At 46.8% G+C, this 15894-nt stretch overlaps 1 protein-coding gene across 6 annotated transcripts in view; it reads right to left on the bottom strand.

Moving 5' to 3' along the window:
* Positions 1–15894, bottom strand: part of JARID2 (jumonji and AT-rich interaction domain containing 2) — a 230436-nt gene that overhangs the window by 29719 nt on the left and 184823 nt on the right. For all 6 annotated transcript variants that reach the window (XM_040249295.1, XM_040249294.1, XM_040249300.1 and 3 more), the window contains one exon: positions 12697–12873. In XM_040249295.1, the coding sequence (XP_040105229.1) occupies positions 12697–12873 (177 nt within the window). The remainder of the gene's footprint in view (positions 1–12696; positions 12874–15894) is intronic.

The raw sequence follows: 15894 nt of genomic DNA, 5'->3' as shown, positions 1-15894 counted from the left end.
CAGCATTAAATCTCAACTCTGAGTATACACACACTCTGTGAGACACAATGGAAGCACACACAGAGGCACTTCTCCTTAACATCAGAGTGATGACTATTTCCAGGGAAAAGCACTTCTGAGATTAAGCTGCAAGCTAGCTGTGTTTTTCATGGAATGCTATTTTTATTTGAAAGGACAACCGATACAGTTATTTGTCAGCTATTTTCTCAAAAACAAATAAACTGAGCCTGTCAAGGATAAAGTAACTAACAGTTTTTGCTGCCAATGACAGAATTCATGACTTCAGGCAAAAATGACAATTTTGGAAAACCTTTATCTGCCACCATGAGTCTGAAAGCCTCTCAAAACTTAAAGACTTTCCCAATGAGTTTAGTACAGAGGAGACTCTTCGATACAGCGTACTGGAAGGTGCTGACAACTGGAAGCGGGGGGCTAACCCAGTGAACCGGCATTCTCAAACGATCGCTGTAAGACATTATAAAACTGTGTGTGACTAAGACAGCCATTCACGGCGGAAGGCAAACCAACGGACGCTAACCTAACAGTGCACCAACAGGGGTTCAGATTGCAACTGACCTTGAAGAGACTACCAGTGTTGGGTCTGGGTGTGAAATCAAAGGATACAATTGTCACAAAGGCGACTCCCTCTTCCAACCACCTCTTTGTCTGAAACAGATTTTCTTGTATATGACTGAATGCAGAAGTCATCCCCTAAGTCAGACATGAAACAGATTTGCAAAAAAGTCAAACAATACAACTTCCCTCAGCTACAACTTTTTGGGTGTGGAAATATAGTCCCTTTCTTTACATGAAAATGTTATTTGTATCAACATGGAACACGTGTGTGTTATTTTTAAATAGCTAAATATTTCTAAATCACCTCAGTTTTAATTTTAACATGGTAAGTAAGTAAAGTCGCTCAGTTGTGGCCGACTCTTTGTGACCCCGTGGACGGTAGCCTACCAGGCTCCTCTGTCCATGGAATTTCCCAGGCAAGAGTACTGGAGTGGGTTTCCATTTCCTTCTCCAAGGGATCTTCCTGACCCAGGGATTGAACCCAGGTCTCCGGCACTGCAGGCAGATGCTTTACCGTCTGAGCCACCAGGGAAGCCCTTTTAATATGGTAAATATAAATAAATAAAATCCACAACATAAAAGCCTTCTGCAGGCCCCACAGTGGTTGTTAAGAGTAGAAACAGGTCTTGAGACCAAGAGGCCTGAAACCAGTAAGACTGGATCGTCTTTCCCCTGGTTATTAGCTACACCGTGGTTTCCCGAAGCTCTGATGGCCCCTGAACTTACCTCTACGGCCACATACCCCGCAAAAAGCTCAGGTTCCAAAATTTTGTTAGTGTTAGTCACACAGTCGTGTTTGACTCTTTGCAACCCCATGGACTGAAGTCCACCAGGCTCCTCTGTCCATGGAATTCTCTGGGCAAAAAAAAACTGGAATGGGTAGCCATTCCCTTCTCCAGGGGATCTTCTCAACCCAGGGATGAAATCTAGGTCTCAAGCACTGCAGGCAGATTCTTTACTGTCTAAATGCCCAGAGAAGCCCCCAGGCTCCAAAATGATGCCACCTAAATTTAAATCCAGAGAAATCATCTGCTAACTATCTGACCTTGGACTGGTTTCCTGTCTAAGCCTCAGTTTTCCAACCTACTGTTTATCTCATAGGGTTGCTTGGAGGCTTCAGTGACAAAACATTAATCTAGAGAGGACCTCAGAAGGAGCAGTGGGCAGGCGTTAGTTTGCAGGGATGGACCACACCACGATGGAGTCAATGGCCAGGGGGCAGCGGAGGCCCAGTGCACACGCACAGCTGATGACTCCACTCCAAGTGAACCACGGGCCGAGGCCAGTTACTAGACGGAGACTTCAAGAATTCGGAGTGGCACTGGTTAGCCAGCACCATCTTTCTGAAATCCAGGGGTGAGGGGCATGGATTGCTCACTGGCCTTACTATGTCTCTGAAACAGAAGGCACAGCTCTGCTTCTGTTCTAATGCCCCAGGGTGCTCGGACACCACCAGCACCAAAGCTGCCTCCCCAGGAGTGGGGAGGGGGCCTCTGATCACAGCAGAAGGGAGAGAGGCACATGCCTTGAATATAGTAACTAAACCGGGGGCAGTGCGCACCGCAGGACGGGCTTCTGCTAAAGACCATTTTGATCAGATAATTGGGAAAGGGGAAGGTTTTCAAAATTTTGAAAATAAAAAGTTGAGCAACATTAACTTTGATCCGCAACAAAGGGAGAGTTTTTGAAGAAATCCACTTTCTGTAACCACCATGCTATTTTAGAGCAGCTGTCCACCCAAATGGCAAACACAGCCAAAAAGTCAACTGAAGTATAACTGGGGGGGGGGGGGGGCCGCGGGGGCGGGCGGGTGCGAGATGATGGTGCCTCAGACGAGATGTATTTTGTCAGCAGCAGCTCATTAATTTTAAGTGTCGTGGGAACCTGCAGTTTCACTCCTCCAAGTAATTATCTTTTGTCTTAACTTGTAAGATTCTCCAGAAGAGGAAAGGAAAAAATATCCACTCTCACAGGAAAAGCCTAAATCCTGTGAAGATGAGACAGAAAGTTCAATGTATAGAGGACCCACACATGCTGCCTCCAATTTAAAGGAATAATTGGACTCATTACTTTAAGGAGAGAAAAAAAGTGTTTATCACCAGGAACAGTATTAGGAAATTATACGGTATACTCAGATACAAACAGCTCTGCATTAATGAACAAATGTATTGATTTGTATACACACTCTCTGAAAGTTAAATGGCCTGTAGCAAGGGTTTCCATACCACGGCAACCAAAACCTTTAAATCCAAAGGCGGGTATTCTGACTGAGGGTCACTTCCAGCCGGAGAAGGTAACATTTGCTTCCAACGGGGGATGAAAAAGGAGTGGGCAAGAGAAGTCACTCTAGAGACAGCTTTCACTAGCAACCTTTGACTGCGTGAAAGGTGGAAAGCCATACTCTCCAAGGAGGACCTCACACCTCCAGAGGGTTTGTACTAAACCTCGTTCCCCCCAATCTGACTCTGTCCACACAGTCAGATCCTGGCAAGATTCCCAGGGGATCCTCCAGGCCTTTAAAACCCTCACTCCATACACAAGCTGGACTAGACCAGCTGGTTGTGACTCCTAGCTGCCAGATCTGCAACCCATCTGTGCCTCCATTCTCAGAAGAACAAACCGGTGCCTCTGCTTACCTGCCCTCCAGGAATCACTGAAGTACTTAAAAGTCCATGAAATGCTATCTATTCTTCAGAGAAAAGAGCTGTACAAATATAAGAAAGTTGATCTTTTTAGGGAGTTCCCTGGTGGCTCAGACAGTAAAAGCATCTGCCTACAATGTAGGAGACCCAGGTTTGATCCCTGGGTTGGGAAGATCCCCTGGAGAAGGAAATAGCAACGCACTCCAGTACTCTTGCCTTGAAAATCTCATGGATGGAGGAACCTGGTAGGCTACAGTCCACAATCTTTTTAAAAGCTCCTGCTCTAAGAGCAAAGACAAGACCCCACTTGAAGAGTCCTTCCTTGTAAGCAGAGTACAGCCTCAATCATCCTATTAGCACCAGAAAGGCACTTCATCTGAAAACCAGGAAGTTTTTTCTATCAGGTGAACAGGAAAAAAGACCCTGTGAATGGCATCTGGCCAAAGTTCTACGATTCCCTGTAACGATCCAGTGTCTAACCTTCACCCTGAAAAAGAAACACAGACAAAAGCCATTATGGAAAGCTGGGCAGGAAGGTCTGCCAGCAGCCGCATGACACACATGAGGAAAGAAACAGCAGGAGGTCGAAGATGGGACTAACCCCCAAATTACATAAAGTAAGGCTTGCTCCCTGTGTCAGCCCCAAAACAGGAAGGGACAAAAGAATGAAGAAAGAAAAAAGAATCGTTATAAATAGAGAGGACTGTGCTATGGAAAGGAAAAGAGGAACACGCCAAGTTTCTGATCGGGAGCCAGATATTTAAATGTAAGATTCATGTCATTACAACGCGTCCGGACTCGGGGAAGGCAGGCCCCACCAATCAGCTGGCATCAGATCCTTGTTACTGTACAAAAGCCGCACTTGCTCCCTGGAGCCAGTTCAACTTTGAGTCACTATTGTCTGAAAACAATGGAATGTGTCTGCCAACCTGTGCCAACAGTTCAAAAGGATTTTAACGCTGGTTGTGTGAGTGCTGCAACCTGGTTTGGCCTGGGCAAAAACAGCTCCACTGACTTGGCTGGAGCAGTCACGTGTCAAGGTGGAGAGCGAGAATGTGTAGGTCGGCTCCGGCTCCATCAGGGTCTTGCTCGGGCTGGGAGGCCCCAGCAGTAGCTGGAACCTACAGGCACCCCGATCTGGTACCACAAGCAAGTTCTCCCGGTTTACCTTGGTGTTCTGAAAGCCCTCTAGAATTTCCACCCAGTGAAATTCTACCACTTTGGCTACACTGTATAACAGGAAAAAAAAAAACCTGTTGAAAGAATCTTTAAAGCCAATCTGATTTTCTTCTCTCTATAAGAACTTGAATCTGTAAGTCATGGAATGTTTTTCCAATCAAAACTTGGCTACTAAGGTACCAAGATCTAGAAATGTGAATACACTGTGGGCAATAATGTAATATACCCAAGAGAGTTGGACAGATCTGCCAATTAAACAGGTTCCTTACACAGGATCCTAATAACTGCAGATACCGAAGTCTGAAAAAAGAGGATGCCCTTCATGATAACATACAGGTCAGGGCATCAGAAAAACCATCAATCGGGATGAATGGCTTCTGTCATTGAAAAAGGGGTTTACTGGCCCACCTGGCCCCCAAAGGAGCAGAGCAAAGGACAAGACGGCCGGCCGGATGCTGACCGACCCCCGCCTGTCCCCGCACCAGCTGAACTCCAGGCACCTGCGTTCTCCAATGTGCCGCAGGGGGACCAGAGGACACCCGGGAGGAGCTGTCGGGAGCGGGGGCAGTGGGCCGAGAGGAATCTCATGCTTTCTCACCCTCAAGAACCAAGACACAGCACAGAGCCGTGAGATACACTCCAGTAGGGGACAAGCAATAACTCTGAAGAGCAAATGAAAAAAGTGCTTTTTGCAGCGTGGCATTTCCTAAAGCCCTACATTCAAGGAGATGAATTCTGAAAGGTCAACCACTTCTGAAGTCAATGGCAAGACCTCTGGCCCACCTCAGGACCTGAACAAGGAATCTCAAAGTTTTGCTGTGAATGGAAAGTAAGTGTGCACAAAAGTCAAACTGGAAAGCATTCCATACACATGATCAACTCTACAAGTTATAAAAGAATGGATAAAAATGCAGAATAAAAATATTAGTACAGAAAACCAAATACAGCAGTATTGGTATCGTAGTAAGGATTGTTTTCAAGGTTCTCCAAATAAAGTCTGTGGATCTGCCATTGTCCACATACACTTCCACTCGCCCCCCCAGCCAGGAAAGGAATGACAGGAAAGGAAAGGGTACCCTATCTGCGCACTTTAAAATCTCTGGGAGCAGCACAACTTCCCCCGTGACTGAAGCGTGCCCTCAAGACAGGCTAGATGAATGTAGCTGGAAATATTAAATACTGAGCAGTTGGGTGAACAGCTCAGCAATTCAATTTACAATGTATGTGATACAAACACACCCCAGCCGAGCATGAACAACAAAATTGATTAAAGATTCTGAAAATCTAATACGTTCTCTTAATTTCTTCAGCACTGCAGAGTATTACAGTTCTTTAGAAGAGTCATCAGACCTGAGGCCAGCAACAAACGGTATCCAGACTCCGTTTCTGAAAACCTACCGAGTGCCAGGCGCCATGCTGAACGCATCCGTCACTCACTGAGTCCTAACAGACACTTGTTCCTCTTTAGTAAGCCGCTATCCATATAGCATGTGGTCCGTTCAAAGCACACCATCCTGTGGGTTCTGGTATGTTCCCACTTGTGCAACCATCATCACAGCTAAGTTTAAAGTCCCCATCACCCCAAAATGAAACCCCATCCCTGCCTGTCCTGAACCCAAATGCAAAGAGTCAGGTGCTCTCCGCATTTTACAAACAGGGAAACTGGGGCCTAAAGAGATTAAACCACTGGATGACGACACCTGGTCAGGAAGGTGGACTCGAGCCAGAAGCTTCTCTTCCACCACCAGACCCATCTCCCCTGTCATCCGTCTCTGAAATCTGCCCAAGCCTCTCACCACAGAGCAGGGGCCCTGCCATTCCCAGGAAGAGACATACGCATGCTAAATAAATAGGAGGCGACAGAGCAGCCCTTGGTGTAGGCATGCCCTCAAGGGCCTGCGTGGACCCACAGAGCAAACGCTTAAGGAAAACAAGTAACGAGGGAGAGCTGATCACCCTGGCGGACGGTCCAGTGGGGTCTGTCTATCACACATGGAGCAGCTCCTGGTGCTGAGGGTGGGCATGACTCATGCTCAGCGCTCACAGTCCCTCTGGGGCAACCCTCACCGTGTGCCAGGTATCTGAAACATATTAGCTTCCTGGGATTCTCTTATCAACTACAAGGCTATTTCTAGACTTCCAGATCTTACAAGCACGTGAAGCATTAACAGCCAATATGGTGCTCTCTACCAGAGAGAAACACAACCTACACCAGCTCATTTACCCTTCACAAAACCCTATGGAAAAGCATGCCTACTACCTCTTTAAAGATAAGAAACCTGGAACGGCCTCAAGTAGCGACCCCCTCTGGGCAAACAAGCATCAGCGTCCTGCTCTCAGCCACCAGGCCAAGGGGCGCCAAATGAGGGGCAGCGGAGGGCTGACAACACACCTGCCACTCTGTGTATCCTCCTGCTCTTCAAGAGAACAGGCTTTAAGTACGGGTTCTCCAGGTTAAACTGCTGGAGAACCCATACTCCGACTCAGGAGATCCAGCTGCCCCAACTGGGAGGGAAAAAAATAATCAAGCTGCAGGAGGTTTAAAAAAAAGTGACGAGGATATTCCACAAAAGCATCAGTTAAAGAGAAAAAAGCTCTTCACAGCTGGACAGCATCTCCTCGTGGCACACAGAGGAACCCTGGTCCTGCGCACACAACCCACCCCTCCACCACCCAGACAGGGGGCCGAATGCACCTTGAAGATGATCCCAGGGCAGACACGAGTGAAGCCGAATGACCAATTTTTGGCCCTTACATAACGCACCGCACCCCACCCTGTCCCCCGGAACCCACCCAGTGTCAATTCAAAAGCAATGAAATCATTCCAGCTGGGAATCTAATGACATGCTGTTTACAAAGGCTTGTGAGAAATATCCCTCTTCAGAAACAGAGGCGCACCAAAAGAAAGAGAGGTCTCTGCTATTCCTTCCATTTTCCATTAAGTGCAAAAAAAAGAAAAAGAAAAGCAAGAGAAGAATACACAATATGGGGCTGATCTGAGCAACCCATTCTCGCTGAGTTCTCCCGTGAAAGGATAAGCAAAACCAAAGCCAGACTCTTTCTAGACAAACGTGTTAATTCCTCTACCCTACCTCACTTATCCTGATGAAGAACAATTACCAATGACAAGAACTTCTCAAACAGAGTCACTTCAAATATCAACTTGCAACACAAATACTCAGAGGCAAGTTTTGATTGTGTGTTTGGTGGCCAAATACAGAGATTACCTAAGTGCTTTCCTGTGAGGATATCATCTCAGGCTCTGCAGATGGAGGGGTATTTTGGAAACTGAAGAAGAGTCCTCAAAATAGAAGTTGCTGGAGGCACTGCTAGCGTGACCCTTGAGTTCGTGGAGCTGAGGCTACGAGCACACGTGACGCCGTCCGTGTCACTTCAGATCACGTATTTTAATAAACCACATCCGTTTCCAATAGGATGCCCAGTGGATTATAAATGAGAACATCAGGGCCCTCTGGAATGTCTGCACAACTAAACACGTGCTGAGGACACCAGGCTCTTGCAGGGGACTGCTGTGGTCAGGGGTCAGACCCCCAGGGATCTGGGTCTGCCCCAGCCCGGCCAGTTAGACACGGAGTGGGAGGGGAGGCGGGGAGAGGGCTCTTGGGTATTGGCTTCCAGGGGCCCTGCTCCTGCCCATGCAGGTTCAAGTTCAGGGGAGACACCGCTGGCAGCTTGGTTAGGTTCTACTCCCTTCAAACCAGCACAGCCTAAATAAAACCGTTTTTCTGGATCTGCAGGCAGATCAGGTTTGGGGGCCAAAGCTACCCCCATGATAAAGTGTTCCCCACGTCTTCTGTGCATTTACTTCTGCTCCTGGGAGGAGGATATAGATGCCGGATCTCCCAACACACCTCACATCTCCAGCTCACAAAGCAGTGGGAAGCACCACCAGACAAGAGAAACCCAGCGTCATGGAGAATGAAACAGCAGCCTACTCTCTTGTGCAAATAAGTCCACAATCCCGAGAACCTGCCCGCCTACCTGGTGATGATGGCCTCACCCAGGTCTTCCTGTTTAGAAAATCTGCTCTAACACTTGCACATTTCTCACCTAAGTCCCAAATCAAAAGGAAATGGAGATGATCGGTCTTATAGATTTTTCTTTTGGGAAAACGAGGGTGTTAAGGCAAGTTATCAATGAATCGATCAAAAAGGAAGGGCAGGGAAAAGGGACGCCCTCGTCTCATTCACAGGCTGCACCCCATCGTCTCTTTCCATGCACTCAGAGACCCGACTTTAACCTCGAGAATGATTCTTTGCTCATGCTCCCCAAGCACCCTCCACAGGCAGGGAGCGGGGGCTGAGGGGCAGGAGAGCACAGCAAGCCGGACGAGAGCACCAGGGCCTCCTGCACAGGTGGCTGCACCGAGCGTTCTCACCACGCTGCGGACGGACAAGTCCACGTGGTCCGGCCCGAGGCTCAGCAACTGGCACCAGCCTGCTGCTCACTGAAAGGCGACCAGGCCCTAGTGCCTTACAAACCTAGTCAAGGTTGGGGCCCTGAAGGTGCTCTTAGAACCTGAACCAGAAAAGTCCATTTTTCTGAATTTGAAGGAGGCCTCCTCTGAACCCCAGACAGAAGAAACAAGTGGGCTGGCGCTGGTCCTGGGTAAGCCCGAACCGCGGCCTCATACACCTCACCTACCATCCAACTGCTCTCTACAGATACAACCACCGGCCCACGGCCACGCCAACAGATCAGGGAAACACCACCTGCACTCCCACCTGGAAACTTTCTATCCCAAGCGAACCCTCTTTAGGAATATCTGTGTCATTCTATAGTCTTATGCCACATTTAAACAAACATTCACTTTTGCAATTGATGGGTACCCATAATTAAATCCCATTACAAGGAATTTCAAATAATTCTCCCCAATAGTTACAAAAGAAAGAGTTTCAATTAAAAGAACAAAACAAAACAAAACCACAAAGCAGGAAAGACAAGCTTAAACTGCTATGGGAATCGTGCCATGTTTGATCTGTATGTATTAATCATGGAAACAGAGTTCTCGGGGGTCTGGTCCTGACTGCTTGTGAGAACCACTGGAGTCCTGGGGTTCACTGCTGACACTCTATAACTCACACTCTAGTGGACACAACCCTGCACCAAGTTTCCTATGGGTCAAAACAGGAGCAAGAAGACAAAGAATGGATGAGAACGGAAAACCGATGGAAACAGGGTGGGATATGAACATTTTTAATCGGAAAAACATACTACTGTCTCAGAGGAGAAAAGCAAAATTTTAGGGATCTTCACCCAGCTAATTGGATCTTCTTGGAAAAGCCACTTCCCTTGAACAGACAGCAATGCCCGACATCCACCATAACAAGTCTCAAGGGTAATGATGCCTGTACATGAGACACCAGCCATGATTATCTCTTTATCCTAGGATATAAATAAAGCACACGAGTTTGAGCAAGATCCGGGAGACGGTGAAGGACAGGGAAGCCTGGTGTGCTGCAGTTCACGGGGACACAAAGAGTTGGACACGACTGACCAACTGAACAACAAAAATAAGTGAAGGAAGGAACAAATGAATGCCCATCCTGGCTGCCTTGCTCATTTCATACAAGAGGAAATTGAGAATCAGAGACATTAAATGCCTACCACACAGCTAATTAAGCCTTGAAAAGGTCAGGAAATGAAGCTCATGACGACTGTTTGATGCTGATAAAGACCTTACGGGAAAGGATGAAGGTGAGGGTAGGGGAACAAATGCGCGCATCATGCACTTTGGTGTCACAGTGTAATTTCAATGATCAAGAAACGGCTGGGAAACAAACAGTACCCTAGAGCCGAACGTTCGGTTCTCAAAGATGACTGCGTTCCAGTTTCACCACTCTGGGGCCATGGCCCTGTGGTATCAGTAACTCCCTTCTCTGGTGGTAAAGCCAGTGTTTTAAGGAATCTCCTTACACCCTCCTGCTGGGGACCTACGCCCCAGCTCCACTAAGTCACGCTTTAATAACCTGACGTGGGCAGTTCGTGTCCTTGTCCTGGGCCTTCTTCACGCCACGGAGGATTTGGAACAGGGTAGGTAAATAAGCTCAGCTAATAGGTATTGAAAGCTCACCATGTTTCTAAAATACTGCACCTGAGGCTGAAATTGGCTTTCTCCAAAGCAGACTTCTCCTTTAAAAAAAAAAACAGAACAACTTCCTCTGAGTCACGTGAAGCTGGAAGAGCTTTCCTAACAGCCTGTGTATTTCTGAGCTGGCTTCAGCCCCCTCCTTCCACTGGCCTCACAAAAAGCCAGCACCGCCATCCTCTGGGATTTTTAAGACATAAACCCTCCAGAGCCACGAGCGCCACGCAGAGCCGGGGTCCCCAGACACTGGCTCTTCACCGCTGTCAGCCGGACAGGAGAGCAGCTCCACCAGCACCACAGACCGGAGCCTCCACGGAGCACAACTGTCCACACGCGCACCCCTGCACGACGATGGCAGTCTCCGGGGCAGGGGCACCAAAAACCTTGACTCTTAGCGGCAATCGGCCACTTTTAGTGATGGGTACAAGACATCAGCTCTTCCCTTTCTTCAACTCTAAAGCAAGAAACGCCTCCTGCCCTGACCACCTCCCAGTGACTCTGCTGGAGAGAAGTAGATGGGATCAAAAGATAATGCAGGTGAAGGTGAAGGTGAAGTCGCTCAGTCATGTCCGACTCTTTGCAACCCCGTGGACTGTAACCTACTAGGCTTCTCTGTCCATGAGATTCTCCAGGCAAGAATACTGGAGTGGATTGCCATTTCCTTCTCCAGGGGATCTTCCCGACCCAGGGACTGAACCCAGGTCTCCCACATTGGAGGCAGACGCTTTAACCTCTGAGCCACCAATCACATCCTAAAATCTATCATTTCTATTGTCATTCACAGAAAACAGCTCTCTGGTCTCTCACAAAGCAGATTTCTGAGACCACCCACTACTTAGAGAAGCCACCCCTTAATATGAACATGTCTACACACAGCTAGCTAACAGAGGCTATACAAACACTTCACTGAGTGCCTTCGTTACAGGTAAGGAGGCTGAGAAATACTGAGCAATACACTGAGATTACTAGCCTCATCTCCTCAACAAACTCTAAGGTCTTTAAGTCACATCCCTGCCGTCTCTCTATGCCAGCTAAACAAGAAGCAGGACAGATGAAAAATCATTCAACCGTCAAGGCAGAAATGCCAACAACAGTGCAGGTGGCCAGACTCCCATCACACCCAAGTGATCCTGGTCCTACAGGTCCATCGAGTCCAGAAAGACCAGGAGTAGCCCAGTGCTCAGCCGTGAAGGATAATGAGACGAACCTTCCTCTGCCTCCATCACTTACTGGCAGCAGCGATTTTCTTTCATTTGTAGATGAGGACGCTCTACATTCTAGGGTCTCTGTGAGTCCCAAGGGACGCAGGATCTCGATCAGAGAACCTGGGTAAGAGCTCACCGAAAGCAGTCATCACCTCCGCTGCCATCACATCTTTCTTCTCACTTCCTTTCCCACCCCCGCCACACCCCACACTAATCCAGTTACTCATCAAGTTCTCTCAGCCCCACCCCTGCAGTATTTCTCTATCTGTCTCCACAGCTTTGCACTTCTGTCCTCCCATCTATACTGCCAGCTTGTAGTCCCTTGTTACCTTGCGCCAGGCAATTGCCTACAATTACAGCCTTTCCATGTGTTTCCTCTTCTTGAAATCATTTCCCTTTATGAAACCCTCTTAACTGATGCCAGCTTAATCTTTTCAAAATATGACTCTGATTAAGCCAGTTCCCTGCTAAAAAACCAGTAGGCACTTTCCATAGTCAACTCATTTATACTTTTCTCTTTCTCACAGTCGATCTTTCATTCTTGTTTTGGGGGGCTATGTGTCCTGCCCCTGGAATGTTAATAGTCGGAGGGAAAAAGTCTAGTTTCTACTACACATGCATGGCCCTGATTTCACAAGCTGGATAACTGCTGGAACCACAACAGTAAGGGAATGACAACAGCACCCTCATGAACTCATCTCGACCACGCCTGTTCGGATGCCATATCTTCCGCCTCCAACACCTACATCTGTGGTCTTATGGAATTTACCATCATCTTCACAAACTTAGGAATATGTATCCAACAATCTATTTACCTTGAACACAACTGTTTGGACCACTTTATACCACCAATCTCTCCGTTAAGTGCCTGGTACTTAAAGAAGTATGCAAAACACCTTCATCATCTTCTCAACATATGACCTACTCCACCTTTCACTCAAAGCTCTGGATTTTATCTTGAATCCAAATTCAACAGTGGACCTACCATGCCCGTTGTGAACATGCTTGTGGGTTTTCCCTTTCCTGGGGGTTGACTGGCATGAAGATGAAGCGTTGTTGGTGGCTGCTTTGACGTCTTCTGTCTCATCATCTTCCTCCTCAACGTCCTCCTCGTCCTGAGAGCTTCCGAAATACACCATGCTGTTGGGCAGCGCAGGAGAACCTGGCGGGGTCAAAAGGAGGGGCATAAACACAGGCCTGAGTCTCCACCCCTTCCAGAGCCCACTTCAAGTGGAAAGTGAAAGTCATTCAGTGGGGTCTGACTCTTTGTAACCTCACGGACTGTAAATTCTGTGGAATTCTCCAGGCCAGAATACTGGATTGGGTGGCCTTTCCCTTCTCCAGAGGACCTTCTCAACCCAGGGATCGAACCCAGGTTTCCCGCATTGCAGCCAGATTCATTACCAGCTGAGCCACCAGGGAAGCCCAGGAATACTGGAGTGGGTAGCCTATCCCTTCTCCAGTGGATCTTCCCGACCCAGGAATCGAACTGGGGTCTCGTGCATTGCAGGTGGATTCTTTACCAGCTGAGCTATCAGGGAAGCCCAAGTGGACCCATGTACTAAATTACAAACTTAAATCCTCATGACCGAGCAGATAAAACAAAGCAATTCATCTCTACTGCCATTTTTATTTTTCAAACATCCCCCAGGAAATAGAACTCTATCTGTATCCCTTTAACAGATTTCAAGCAAAATCCTCCAGCAGGGAGGAGGGACAATGCCATTCACCAAACATAACAAATCAAAAATTTTTTTAAATCTCATTTGACTATTCTTGAGAAGGGAGTGGGGAAAACACCAAAGATTGAATTGAGCAAACAAAAACCCTACCCACAGTGTCAAGGACATGAGACTATTCTGGGTTATATCGTCTAGACTTAAAAAGTATGAACTTAAGCAAATGAATGTAAAATGAAAAAAAAAAAAAGAGAGAGAGAGAGAGACAAGTGATAAAAACAAAATATGACATTTCCTTATAAAAGGAATCTGTCTCATATTCATAGGGGGTGAGTGACAGGTATGGATTCCAAACTCACAATATATTTGGAAGCTACTTTGATATTATGATCAGGTTAATAGCATGTAAAATTATTGAAATAAATTCCTGAATAACACTAACTAAAAGACTGGCTTAAATAAGTTTAAAAATCAAAAAAAACCTCTTCATAGAACCCAATCCCTTACTCCTTTTACACCTTAACCTCCTCATCTCCAAATGTTTTGGCTTCTGAACCTAAGACAGAACAAGCTCAATATTACAAAGAAGCACAATACCATTCTTCTTTATTAAATAATGAATTTTCAGAAGGAGATCTGTCCATTCACTGGTATACTGTTTGGGACCAAAGGCTGTTCATTTTTTAAAAAATAATCAATTAGTCAGTTAAGTGATTAATTAATCGATCAATTTTTGAAACCCTTGAGTTATTTTCTGGGAGTAACTTTCATTTTCTTTCCCATTAAGTATCCTGAGGAGAGCTGCTACCAAGTAACAGAAGAATAAATGGTAAGTTCATTTCTTCTCTTGCCAGCATCCTGTGAATGAGCTAACACTTCAGGAGTATCCGTCAAGATTCAAGTAACTGAACGTGCTCTCCTTCCCAAACTGGATCTCAAACTTCAACCACAATGGCTAATTTAACCATTCCAGCATCAGGGCTACCTGTTCTATCAAGGAGATGGACGTGAACGAGCAGCCTCAGAGCACTGAAGCGGCGAACCACGACTGCCCAGCTCCCGGAAACGCGAAGACAGCACCTTCCACTTGTTGTCAGCATGACCTACTGATACTCAAACACCCCAGCCCACAAGTTATGTGGGTCACAGCACTGAATGGAAACGAAACTCCAAAGGGATGTGTGTGACAAGCACTGGAGACACTCCGACCAAAGCCATTTCCTTTGTTTTCTCCCCTTCGATCACTTCCAATTAGAAGCAGGTCCTCAACAGAAGGAAGGTCTGTCAGAGGCTTTGGGGAAAACCATCTGATCAAGCAGAAGTTAGAAGATGAAGCTTTTTAGAAAAAAAAGAAAAGAGGAGGAGGAAATATCTGGCCTTTTTCCCACTAGAACAATATATTTACCCTTGTACTAAGTGGTTTTACAGCTAATACAAGATTGAACAGAAAAAGAAGTGACACCATCCTTCCCAGCTTCATACTTAAAAGTTTCCAGTCAGAACATATCATTCACAGTGACAGAGTAAGTACCTCCAAGGCCAAATGTACCTACACTGATGGGTCATTTCCTGCTGTTGCTGCTGCTAAGTCGCTTCAGTCGTGTCCGACCCTGTGCGACCCCATAGACGGCAGCCCACCAGGCTCCCCGTCCCTGGGATTCTCCAGGCAAGAACACTGGAGTGGGTTGCCATTTCCTTCTCCAATGCATGAAACTGAAAAGTGAAAGGCAAGTCGCTCAGTCGTGTCCGACTCTTAGAGACCCCATGGACTACAGCCCACCAGGCTCCTCCGTCCATGTGATTTTCCAAGCAAGAGTACTCGAGTGGGGTGCCATTGCCTTCTCCAGGGTCATTTCCTAAATCTAACCTTAAAAAAAATCTGTATTGAATTTATTACACATCTGCTTCTGTTTTATGCTGTTTTTGGCCATGAGGTATGTGGGATCTTAGCTGCTCAACCAGGGATAAATCCATACCCCCTGCACTGGAAGGTGAAGTCTTAAACCTCTGGACCAATAGGGAAGTCCCATAAATCTAAGTATTTAAGAAAAAAACCAAGAAACCTTATTTCAGCACTCAAAAAGAGGTTCTGAGTTAAAAAAAAAAATTTATAAAGAAAGGAAAGGAAATTTCCCATAAACACCAACTCATTCTAGCATGTGACATGACGTCAAGTAACATATTACATGCTGTCAGACAGAGCTGGGGACTCAACACTTGGAAGGACAGGCTCAGCCATTAAGTTTTCCTCTTCAGTAAAAGAAGAAAGAGGTTAAACACACTTCTTCAAGTTCCTTCAAGATCACAATAGCCACACCTAACTTCTCCTAAAGAAAGGCCTCCCTGCACACTGTGTCAGATGCACTGACCAGCGGCTGAAATCAGAAAGCGGATTACACAGTCCCACGCAGAGCAGGTGTGTGTGTAGACCCTGCAGTAACTTCCACAGCTCACTCTGCCCTCCACTGGAGGGAAGTAGGATCGCAGGATGGAATTTCAGGAAG

Source organism: Oryx dammah, unplaced genomic scaffold (genome assembly GCF_014754425.2).
Source record: "Oryx dammah isolate SB20612 unplaced genomic scaffold, SCBI_Odam_1.1 HiC_scaffold_11, whole genome shotgun sequence".
NCBI classification, from domain to species: Eukaryota; Metazoa; Chordata; class Mammalia; order Artiodactyla; family Bovidae; genus Oryx; species Oryx dammah.
This window is presented reverse-complemented; position numbering and strand designations above follow the sequence as displayed.